The following is a 12,237-nucleotide window of genomic DNA, read 5'->3' as shown; positions in this document are numbered from 1 at the left end:
GTATGTAATTCTCACACGCTATTAAAAAAGTACGTGTTTCTTAGGTCTTAAGGGGCAACTATCGGCTATGGTCGGGCCATTTCAGAGGGGGAGAGATCAAAAGAGAGGTGTTACAAAAATAGGTAAAGTTTTTCATTCTGGTTTGGAAGGGTGGCAAAGGGCAAACACCACCACCTTCTAACTGCCCCAATGAATAACGTCCTTTCAAATTTCTAGTTGACCAAAATGGAGAAGAACAAACATAACATAAATCTAGTAACATATATATATACCCGCCACCTTATGAGGATCGAAGGTAAAATAGAAAGACGAGGAACCAAAGGGCCTGCAGGCAGCCAGGAGCCAGCCATCCTCTACCTTTGTGTTCCCATGGCATTGCCATTGCACGCCCTGTTGGTTTCATTGCTGCTGCTAATTATTACAGTGTCGGATGATGCCCATGCGGCTGTTGTACGACATGGGCATCATCGTTGGCACAAGCGGCATGCAGTACGAGGACGAGGGAGACACATTAATTTGCGGAAGCACCATAGGCCCAAGTTCAAGCCTGGCCCGTGGCAGCACGCTCGTGCAACCTTCTACGAAGGCGGCTCGGGATCATTTGGTATGATTATTATGAACGTTAATTAATGATTGTTTAATGTTAAGAATCTAATTAGGATATGTTTATCAGTTTTGAGGAGGGTGTGTTTTTTATTTTTATTTTTTTGGTTTGAAAAGTGTTATGACGTAACATAAGGTGAAAACAGTTTTTTTTTTTAAATTGTCTTCTCTCTTAGTTACATAACATAGGCATTTTTCCTCATTTTGAAAAGAGTAATGCTACAAATCACATTTTTATCTTAGAATTATCTCACAATGTTAACTTGCCATTTCCAATCAACCATTTAATCAGCTTTATTAAAAATAAATAAATTCAATGGTTAGTTGTAATTACTATATCAGCGTTGTGAAATAAAAATGTGTTATGTAACATTACTCGGATGAAAATATTTGGGCCAATTGTAAAATTCTATGGACAAACATAATCTTCTACCAACTCCCAAATATAAACTATAGTAGTTCTATAGTAGTAGCTAGGCCCAAATGTTGCCATGGCCAGCCAACGTTGTTAACTTGTTTTGAGCGTAGGGGGAGCTTGTGGCTACGAAGACGTGGTAAACCAAGGGTATGGCATGGACACGGCAGCAATAAGCTCAGTGTTGTTCAATAACGGGCAGAGTTGCGGTGCCTGCTACGAAATCAAATGTGTGAATGACCCTCAATGGTGCAAGTCAGGGCAGCCATCTCTCTTTGTTACGGCCACCAACCACTGCCCTCCAAACTACAATCTAGCTGGTGACAATGGGGGATGGTGTAACCCACCCAACCCCCATTTCGATATTGCACAGCCTGTGTTCGCCAAAATTGCCGAGTACAAGGCTGGCGTTGTTCCAGTCCAATACCGCAGGTTCATATCTTCTGCTTCCTTCTCGCTGTACACTTTCCGCATTTGTCTTAGAAACTGAAATATAAACCAACCTTAACGATTAACAAACATATATATCATTGTGGCAAAGAAACAACAAAACGAAGAGATGTTAAACATGAAAGACTAGGGGTTTTAACACTTATGATTAACGACTTACAGAAAGCGATAGTCTCATCAGCACTATCACATACTCCAACCTAGAATCACTTATAAACCTTCGTGAGATTTAACACTCAAGAGCTCATTTATAAATTATCCATGATCATCTTTTTAATGTGGGACTAGGGTGTTATAATATCTCCCCTTTAAAGCTCTGACGTCCTTGTCATGACCACATGGCATTACTAGCTTAATTACTAGGTTGCTCTGTTATTGTTAGAATATAAATTAAATGATTAAATTCATTAATTTCTATTAGTTTAAGCCTCTAAGATTAGTGATAATTTAACATGGTATCAGAACAAAGGTCTTGAGTTTGAAAATTGTCTTCGTCATTTACCTCACATTTCAATTAAATATTTCACGTGTTAGGCTTCATTTATTAAATGAGAGTTTAAGCTTACACATGAGAGAAAGTAATATAATATAAATTAAATGATTAAGTTCATCTCTTCATATTGGCTTAAACTTTTAAGATATGTGGTGATTTAACATATATCATTTGTAATGACTCAAGAAAAGCACTAGTCAACACTATTACTCCAAAATGACTAGTCAAATTGCAATTGAAATTTCTTAAAATCACTTATAAAACCTAATTTCACATAGTAAGAAACCAATGTGAAACTTGCACTAATGAGTTCATTTATAATCTACTCACTCGATGTGAGCTATATATTTATCTTCCCTTCCCAATGTAGCTAGGATTGGTGTGTCACATATGACATCATATACAGCAAATAAATGAACCAATTTCCTAAATTGGAAGATTTCTAACTGTTTGAAGAACTATATATATATATACTGCGCAGGGTTCCATGCAACAAGAAAGGAGGAATTCGATTCACCATAACAGGGAATCCTTATTTCAACCTAGTGGCAGTATGGAATGTTGGGGGAGCTGGAGATGTGATAGGCTTGCAAGTGAAGGGTCATCGGAAGCTGAAATGGACAGCAATGAAGCGAAACTGGGGTCAGAAGTGGGAAACCAATGCAATGATGGCAGGGGAGTCATTGACCTTCAGGGTTAGAGCAAGTGATGGGAGATACTCAACCTCATGGCACATTGCCCCCAAGAATTGGCAATTTGGTCAGACTTTCGAGGGCAAGAACTTCAAGTAGAATACGTTAAAGCTCATCATCAGTAGTTTTTCTTATTCGATCACTTCTCCTTCCTGCTTGCTTAAAGTTTGCTGCGTTGACTCTTAATTAAATGATTAAATTTACTTTTATCTAGTTGTTTAAATTTTTGGATAAGGTGTGGTAATTGAAAATTAGTATGAGAACAAATGTTATGAATTTTATATTAAAATATAAATGAGTGAGGCTCACGTACACAGTATATATAATGTGTTATTTCAAACTTGGGTGGTTTGCGAATCTTAAATCATCCAGTTTGAGAAAAGAGATCGAGGACTATATTAAGCCGGAAGGAATGGTGGGGTCTGGTATTCTGTTCAGGCCCAAATCAAGGTTTCACTGATTGTGTTTGCTGGGAATAAAATGTGTTATATATTTATTTGTCATGATACAAGAATCCGGCTTGTTTTGCAAACTGCGACAAGTTTAAAAGAAAATTTTGGACTTGTAAAAAGAAAAAAGCAATATACTTGCACCTATATATATGTAGCTTAGAAGTTTATAATTTATTACTTGCTGCCTATATATATATATATATGCAACTTAAATATTTTTTTCTTTTTCTCCTTTTCAACTCCAATTAAGTTACTTGGATAATTAAAGTGATGGAATTCGGCCACTGCAAATCTTTAATTTGCTTTTTTCTCCTTGAAGTTGCTTGGCACAAATGAGTGGAATTTTGCAAATGTAAATCTTTTACTTTTTCTTTTCTCTTGGAATTAAGTTGCTTAATTAGCACAAAAGGGAAGGATTCAGCAGCAAATGAGAATCTTTTTGCTTTTTTCTCAATGAAGTTGCTTGGCACAAAGAGGTGGAATTTGGCAAATGCAAATCTTTTGCTTTTTTTTTTTTTTTCCTCCTTGAAGTTGCTTGGCACAAAGGGGTGGAATTCGGTCACTACAAATCTTTTGCTTTTTTCTCCTTGAAGTTGCGTGGCACGTAAGTAGGGGTACTGGAATTCAGAAAATATAGTACTTGAGTTCATGAATTTTGGCAATATATAGCAGGATAAGATATGAGATATATATACCATGGAATTATCGGAAAGAAATGAATAGAAAACAATTACATTTGTATGAAACTAATTAATTTGAGAGTTGTCAATATATGTGGCTCAACAAATCTAAAGGTATAATCTTTTCCTTGTAATAAGAAAACGCCACGGTAATCACATAAAATGAAGATCGATATAAAAAAAACGGAGAATGAAAGATAGAAGTTGAAAATAAAAATTTGGAGTTGTAAAAACAAAAAAGCAGTCAAAATCAGAATATACTTGCACCTCCTCACAAGATATGTGTATATGCGTAGCTTACAAGAAGTTTAGAATTTTATTACTAAATGCAGATATACACAAGTGCTTTTTTTTCTTTCTCTTTGAAGTTGCTTGGGCACAAATTAAAGTAGTGGAATTTGGAAAATGCGAATCTTTTGTTTTTATCACGTCCTTGAAGCTTCTTGGGCATAAAGTAGTGGAGTTGGGGAATGCAAAATATTTTGTGTTATCACAAGCTGCCAAAAATCTAATTACCACCTAATTTGAGCGACCAAACACCTGCCACACACCACTTACCACTCCGTTGTTTGCGAGCGCGCGTGAAAGCTAGCTAGAGATGGAGATTGAACTTTTTCTAAGAGAGATCTTGAGACAGGATAGATTCAACCACGGCGGCGGCGGGTTACATGCATTGAAGTTCTTAGAAAAGCTGAAAAATGATGGCAAGAAGGAAGTTATTTGTGAGCAATGCGAGGAACCGATCGAATCGTATCCCGCTTTCAAATGCGGAATCTGTCGATTCCTCTGTCATGTATCATGCTTCAGAAGTTCTGAGTTCTACGAGTCATCACTTTTTATTCATTTCGGTCGCAGGCATGAGCAATTGATCTTCACAGAAGAGCTTGAGAATGATGAGGAGGGAGTTGTTTGCGTGCTGTGCAGGAAGAAAGTAGAGGGTTCCGGATACAAATGCTCTGAATGCAACTTCCAGCTTCACAAATCATGCGCCCAGCTGCCACGCGAGATGCACCACCCCTTGCACCCAAACCACATCCTTATTCTTCAGCGGCCAATAAAATTATATTCATATAATTGTAATGCTTGTGGTAAAAGCTGCGGTACAAGCATCTTTTACCATTGCGAGGAGTGCGATTTTGTAATTGACACCGCATGTGCTATCCGCACGCAAGTTAGTAATACCGACAATTGCCAACATGCATTCGTCCCGTTCTTTAGGCAGATACACTTCACTTGTGATGCCTGTGGTCGGGAAGGCACGGACTTCGCCACCTTTTGTACCATATGTCGACTCTTGATTCACTCTAGATGTGCTGAACTTCCACGCACCGTGATAATTTCAAGACACAATCATACCCTCACTCTTACATATTCCCTTCATCATCAAGTCAAGGATTTTGACAATGTACTTTGTAAATTATGTGATCAAAAGGTGAAGACAAAGTATGCAGCCTTCTCTTGTCAAGAATGTGATTTTGTGGCACATTTGTACTGTGCAAAGGCATATAGACGCGAGTGGCTGCCCGAGAAATCTGTTGATGTTATGGAAAAGATCATCAACCCAGGTGAGATACAACATTTTAGCCATCCACATAATTTAATTCTTTGCCATGAGGAAGTGCTGCATGATACGCTGTGTGATGGTTGTATGCATTTTATAATCTCGGCCGCGTTCTACAAATGTACGCAATGTAATTTCTTTCTTCATACTACATGTGCTCAGCTACCAAAAGAAAAGAAACACATACTTCATCAACACACGCTCACCCTCCTCCTAGATGCACCTTATTTCGGTGGAGTTTTTTATTGTGACGCTTGTGGCGATATGCATCATGGCTTCACCTATAGCTGTAACACGTGTGAGTATGATCTTGACGTTCAATGTTGTTCAGTTCCAGAAATCCTGAAACATGATGGTCACCAGCACTCACTCTTCCTTCCTGCAAGGTCTGATAAAAATTGTAGTGCTTGTGATAACGATAGTGTGGCATCCAAGGTTGGGGTATTTGTATGCACTACTTGTGATTTCTCCTTGGGTTTTGAATGTGCAACACTTCCACTCATAGCTAGGCACAAATATGACAAACATCTCCTTGCACTCACCTACGTTGCTGAAGACAATTCCAATGAATATTATTGTCTAATTTGCGAAAAAGAAAGGGATCCAAGGCATTGGTTTTATTATTGTGCAACATGTGACTTTCCTGCTCATCGCAAATGCGTTTTAGGAAAATATCCATACATCAAGTTTGAAAGTACTTTCAAAGAAGATGAATACCACCAGCACCATGTCACTTTTGTTCGAACGACTGAGTACTCCCCTCCATGTGATGCCTGTGACAATATTTTGGACGGCATGGCCCTAAAATGCACTCAATGCAATTTCAACGTCCACTACAATGATCAATGTTTGAAAGAAATGAGTAGGGTAGTGCTACATCCGTAACATTGCATGGTTGCGTGGATAATGGCTGCATAAGTAAGTTTGGTTGTTGGGTCCAATAAAGCTAAGCAATTCTGGTTGCTTCAGCTATCTTTTAGTTTAAACCTTAAAGCTTGGATTTCATTTGAGTCAGGAGTTTATCTCCAAGAGTAGTTCTTGTGTTGTCTTAGTCTTTTTATTTATATTGTTATTGTAATCTTTATTTCAAGAGTTAATAAAATCATCAGCCATTATTTTCCACACATATATAGGAGTCAATCTACACCATTAAATTTAGGAAAATAATAATAATTATTAATGGTTAAAAAAAAAAAAATAGACGCAACAAAGGATCAATCCTGAAACGCATAAATAACAAAAGACTATACCTGGATCAAAATTTAATTGCCCCACCAATACAACTATCCAAGGCAGAAATGTGCTTTCAACCAGGATGTTTGACTCCAAAATCATGTCCAAGCATGCATATCATTTGATTTCTTTCGTTTCTTCTTTTTCCGTTTTTCTCCTCTCTTGTCTCTAACCTTTCATCTAAATGCTTTGAATGTTGTTCACGGATCTCTAGTAACTTTGATTTTGCATCTCCAAAGAGTTCATCAGAGCTTGACGCCCCCAGTTGCTGAAATATCAAATTGAAAATCAACCTGTCATGTATTTATTTATTTTCATTTATATTTTCGGCCGATCAGCTCATTTTGAGATGATCATCCATAGTAGCAAGCTTGAAACCAAGTGTATTTTTGCATTCCTGACAGAAATTTAACCATCATCTTGTCAAGGATGCATCTTTGGATATGATCTAAGACAGATCAATTCCATTGATATGGTTAAAGATTTTAGGGAAAAGTTTACATACCCTTCTTAAAGTACCACGTACCCAATTGATAATGTCCCCCTCCTCCCAAACTTTCAATTAAGACAATGTCCTCTCTAAATTATCAAAAAATTGACAATGTCATCTCCAAAGCCAGCAAAAAGACAAAAATATGCATAATTTTTTTTTTCAATAAGACAAAAATACTATAATAAATTCAAAAAAAAAAATTATTTAAGAAAAAACCAAATTTTTTTAAATTTCCACACCATGGTTTTTTGTTTTTTGAAAAATTAGTTTAGTTTTTTTTTTTAAAATAATAATAATTTTTTATTGAGGGTATTTTCGTCACCGGGGGACATTAAGAATTTTTGGTAATTTTGGGGGACATTGCTTCAATTGAAAGTTTAGAAAAACATTTTTAATTAGGTGGTAGTTTGAGTGGGTATATGAACTTTTTCCAAGATTTTAACTAACAAATGTTTAATTCATTCATGCTGCTTTCATTATAACGGTTGCCAAATACTAATTGGTTTGAGGGATGGAACAGAGCATTTTATAAGAAGTCTAAGATATATATATATATTGCAGATATGATATGAAAGGCAATTCATTCAAAAAACCCATAAAAAAGAATGAACATCGTCCCATTCAATTAGGCCACCCAACAAGAAGCTATTGTTGCTACAATAAAAGAAAAACAAGCTACTGCAGTAATGGATACTATCCAAACAAAATAAAGTGATTAATTTAACTTCTTTTATCGCTGGATATACATCAATTATGAAGCCAGGACAATTCAAATTAGTCTCTGAATTAATCTGTTGTGAAAAAATGAAGATAAAAACTGAGAAGGGAAGATAGAAGTTGAAAAGAAAATTTTGGAGTTGTAAATAGAGAAAAAAGCAGTCAAAATCAATATGCTTGCACCTCCTCACAAGATATTCCTACATAAATGTAGCTTACAAGTTTAGAATTTATTACTTGCTGCATATATACACAACTTCCTTTATTCTTTTTCTCTTTTTCAACTCCTCGTTATTACTTGGCACAAAGGGGTGGGATTGGGACCCTGCAAATCTTTTGCTTTTTTCTCCTTGAAGTTGCTTGGCACAAAGGGATTGAATTGGGCAAATCCAAATCTTTTGCTTTTTTCTCCTTGAAGTTGCTTGGCACAAGAGGGTGGAATTGGGTTAGAGGAATTTTTTCCAACTTAATCTAAATGTCCAAAATGCATGTGATTCTCACATGTATTTTTTATTGAATTAAGTGATTCTCACATGAATTTTTAAAAAGAAAAATGCTAGACTTGTAACTATTTTACAACTTTTGACATGTGTCAACGTGTAATAGAGGATGTTAAAATTAAATTTTTTTAGTGATTGGTATGTACAGTCAAAAGTTGCACATGTAGCATTACTCTTTTAAAAAATGTGTAAAAATCACATGCATTTTAGACATTGGGGTGGAGAAAATTTTGAAAGAAAACTGTATCTTCATTCTTCACTCTTATACAACATGGGCATTTATCCTCATTTCGAAAATTATAAGATAAATCCAGAGCTAATCACTCTAAGTTGGCTATATCTGCCCAGATTTGGACCAATTATAAAATTCTGTGGACAAACATAATCTTCTACCAATCCTAAACATAAACTATAGTTGTAGGCCCAAATGTTGTCATGCCCAACCAAAGTTGTTAACGTGTTTTAAGTGACTGATATACGTTATATCAACCAATATAAAATAGATGTGAAAAGTAGCATTACTCTATTTCAAACTAAGGCCCAAATTTTATCTGCCTTTTATTTTCTCTATTTTAGGTACATAGAGTAAAGAGTCGATGAGTTTTGAGCAAATAGTTGTCTTGAAACAGGATTAAGATGATAATATGATATTATCCTATCATTTGATCATCCAATACACATCGTGACCATTTGGAAAAAACGCTAGCTCATCAGTCAATGAGTTTTCAATTTGCTGAAATATCAAAAATTGAAAATCAACCTATGCCTTTTATTTATTTATTTTCATTTATATTTTCGGCCAAGGAGCTCATTTTGAGATGATCCATAGCTGCGCATGCAAGGTTGAAACCAAGTGTATTTTTTGCATTCCTGGCAGAAATTTAACCATCATCTTGTCAAGGATGCATCTTTGGATATGATTTAATTAACACACAACAATTCCATTGATATGATTAAAGATTTTAGGGAAAAGTCCACACCCTCCCTTAAATTATCACCTAATTGACAATGTTTCCTCAAACTTTCAATTGAGACAATTAATACCCCCTTAAACTACTAAAAATTTGACAATGTCCTCCCAAAGGCCAGCAAAAAGACAAAAATAACCCTAAATTTTTATCAACAAGACAAAAATACTCCAATAAATTTGAGAAAACACAAAACAAAACAATTTTATTTTTTTATTAAAGAAAAAACCAAAAATAATTTAAATTTCCACACCCTGGTTTTTTAATTTTTTTTAATTAGTTTTAGTTTTTATTTAAAAATGTATTTTACTAAGGGTATTTTCGTCATTGGAGATTTAAATTTCCACACCCTGGTTTTTTAATTTTTTTTAATTAGTTTTAGTTTTTATTTAAAAATGTATTTTACTAAGGGTATTTTCGTCATTGGAGATGACATTATAACAATTTTTGGAAATTTGAGAGAGACACTGTCTCAATTGAAAGTTTGCAGAACATTATTAATTAGGTGGTAGTTTGAGGGGGTATATGAACTTTTCCCAAGATTTTAACTAACAAATATGTTAAATTGATTCATGCAGCTTTCATTATAACTGTTGCCAAACACTAATTGGTTTGAGGGATGGAACAGAGCATTTTAAGAAGCCCACAAAAAGAACGAACATCGTCCCATTCAATTAGGCCACCCAACAAGAAGCTTTTGTTACAACAGAAAAAGAAAAAGAAGCTACTGCTGGATATTGTCCAAACAAAATAAAGTGATTAATTTAACTTCATCAAATATGAAGCCTGGACAATACAAATTAATCTGTTAATCTGTTATGAAAAAAATGAAGATAAACCTGATAATGGAAGATAGAAGTTGAAAAGCAAATTCTGGAGGTGTAAAGAGAAATTAAAAAGCAGTCAAAATCACAATACATATACTTGCACCTCCTCACAAGATATGCCTACGTAAATGTAGCTTACAAGTTTAGAATTTATTACTTTACGTCATATATATGCAACTTCCTTTATTCTTTTTCTCTTTTTCAACTCCGAGTTACTTTGACACAAAGGGGTGGAATTCTGCAAATGCGAATCTTTTGCTTCTTCTTTTTTCTCCTTGAAGTTGCTTGGCAGGAAGGGATGGAATTCGGCAAATGCAAATATTTTGCCTTTTTCCGCTTTTATCACAAATCTCAGACGGCTATCTGAATCTTAGGACCTAATTTGACCTCCCTAGCCTCTAGACGACCAATTAAACAGCTAGCTGCCACTCAACACTTACCTCTCCGTTGTTTGCGCGTGTGGAAGCGAGAGATGGAGATGCAACGTTTTCTAAGAAAGGACTTGAGACAGCGTGAGTTCTACCACAAAAGCGACGAGGATTGGCATCGATTGAATTTGGTAGAAGAGCTGAAAAATGAGGGCAAGGAGGAAGTTGTTTGTGCGAATTGCGAGGAACCTGTCGTATTGGGTCCCGCTTTCAAGTGCAGCGTCTGCCGATCACTGTCTCATTTATCATGCCTCCAATGGACTGATCCCCGGGATTCAACCATTGGTTTTCATTTCGGTGGTAGGCATGAATATGATGAGTTGATGTTAACAGAAGAGCTGAAAAATGATGGCAAGGAGGGAGTTGTTTGCCTCCTGTGCGAGGAGCAAGCAGAGGGTCCCGGATACAAATGCTCTGCCTCGGAATGCAACTTTCGGTTCCACAAATCATGCGCCCAGCTGCCTCGCCAAATGTACCACCCTTCGCACTCAAACCATCTCCTTATTCTTGAGCTGCCAAGGGGATATTCCAGTTATTGTAATGTTTGCGGTAAATGGTGTCGTAGAAGCCTCTTTTACCGTTGCAATGAGTGTAATTTCAACATTGACATCACATGTGCTACCCGCACGCTAATTACTACTACTGATGACTGCCAACACGCATTCGTCCCATTTCTTAAGAAGATCCACTTCACTTGTGAAGCCTGTGGTCGAGAAGGCACAGACTTTGCCTCCTTATGCACCATCTGTCGACTCTTCATTCACTCCATATGTGCTGGATTTTCACGCACCATTAGAATTGAAAGACACAATCATGCCCTGACTCTTATCTATTCCCTTCATCGTCAAGTCAAGGATTTCAACCACGTATTTTGTAAATTATGTGGTCAAAAAGTGAAGACAGAGTATGCAGCTTTCTGTTGTCAGAAATGTGATTTTGTGACACATTTGTACTGTACAGAGCCATATAGACTCGATGATATAGATTTTCAGTCTCTGCCTGAGAAATCTGTTGATGTTATGGAAAAGATCAACCTAAGTGAGATACAACATTTTAGCCATCCACATAATTTGATTCTTAGCCATGAGGGGATCCTCAATGATAAGCTTTGTGATGGTTGTATGCATTTTATAATCTCGGCTCCGTTCTACATATGTACTCAATGCAATTTTTTTCTCCATACTACATGTGCTCAACTACCAAAAGAGAAGAAACACCTCCTTCATGGTCATAGGCTCACCTTCCTCCCACATGCACCTAACAATGATGGAGTATTCACTTGTGGCGCTTGTGGCCATTCTTGTCATGGCTTCGTCTATAGATGTGACGTGTGTAACTACCACCTTGATGCACAATGTAGTTCAATTTCAGAAACCTTGAAACATGAAGGTCACCAACACTCCCTCGTCCTTGCTATAATTTCTAGTAAAAATTGCAATGCTTGTGATCATGGTTACAAGCACCCCAAGGACCATGGGATATTTGTATGCACTATTTGCGATTTTGCTTTGGGTTTTGAATGTGCAACACTTCCACTCATAGCAAGGCACAGATATGACGAGCACCCACTTGCACTCACCTACGTTGCTGAAGACAAATCTGGAGAATATTATTGTCTGATTTGCGAAGAAGAAATGGATCCTAAACACTGGTTTTATTATTGTGCAAAATGTGACTTTCCTGCTCATCGTCAATGTGTTATAGGAAAATATCCATACATCAAGT

The 12,237-nt window shown here is 36.5% G+C and overlaps 3 protein-coding genes across 3 annotated transcripts; all 3 read left to right on the top strand.

Moving 5' to 3' along the window:
• Positions 1-323: 323 nt before the first annotated feature.
• Positions 324-2,823, top strand: LOC132191649 (expansin-A4-like). The gene is made up of 3 exons (XM_059606737.2): positions 324-604; positions 1,132-1,450; positions 2,443-2,823. Exons 1-3 carry the CDS (start codon positions 370-372, stop codon positions 2,750-2,752), a joined length of 864 nt encoding a protein of 287 aa, XP_059462720.2. The 5' UTR covers positions 324-369; the 3' UTR covers positions 2,753-2,823.
• A 1,560-nt stretch (positions 2,824-4,383) lies between these two features.
• Positions 4,384-5,929, top strand: LOC132177134 (uncharacterized). Its single transcript, XM_088511450.1, has 2 exons — positions 4,384-5,727; positions 5,852-5,929. The coding sequence occupies exons 1-2, from the start codon at positions 4,384-4,386 to the stop codon at positions 5,927-5,929; spliced, it is 1,422 nt and encodes a 473-aa protein (XP_088367576.1).
• Positions 5,930-10,556: 4,627 nt separating this feature from the next.
• LOC132191577 (uncharacterized) lies at positions 10,557-12,213 on the top strand. The gene is made up of 2 exons (XM_088511171.1): positions 10,557-11,937; positions 12,059-12,213. Exons 1-2 carry the CDS (start codon positions 10,557-10,559, stop codon positions 12,130-12,132), a joined length of 1,455 nt encoding a protein of 484 aa, XP_088367297.1. The 3' UTR covers positions 12,133-12,213.
• Positions 12,214-12,237: the final 24 nt, after the last annotated feature.

This window comes from Corylus avellana, chromosome 10, assembly GCF_965113065.1.
Source record: "Corylus avellana chromosome 10, dhCorAvel1.hap1.2, whole genome shotgun sequence".
Classification (NCBI taxonomy): Eukaryota; Viridiplantae; Streptophyta; class Magnoliopsida; order Fagales; family Betulaceae; genus Corylus; species Corylus avellana.
Note: the sequence above shows the minus strand (reverse complement) of the source record. Positions and strands in the feature narration are given on the sequence as shown.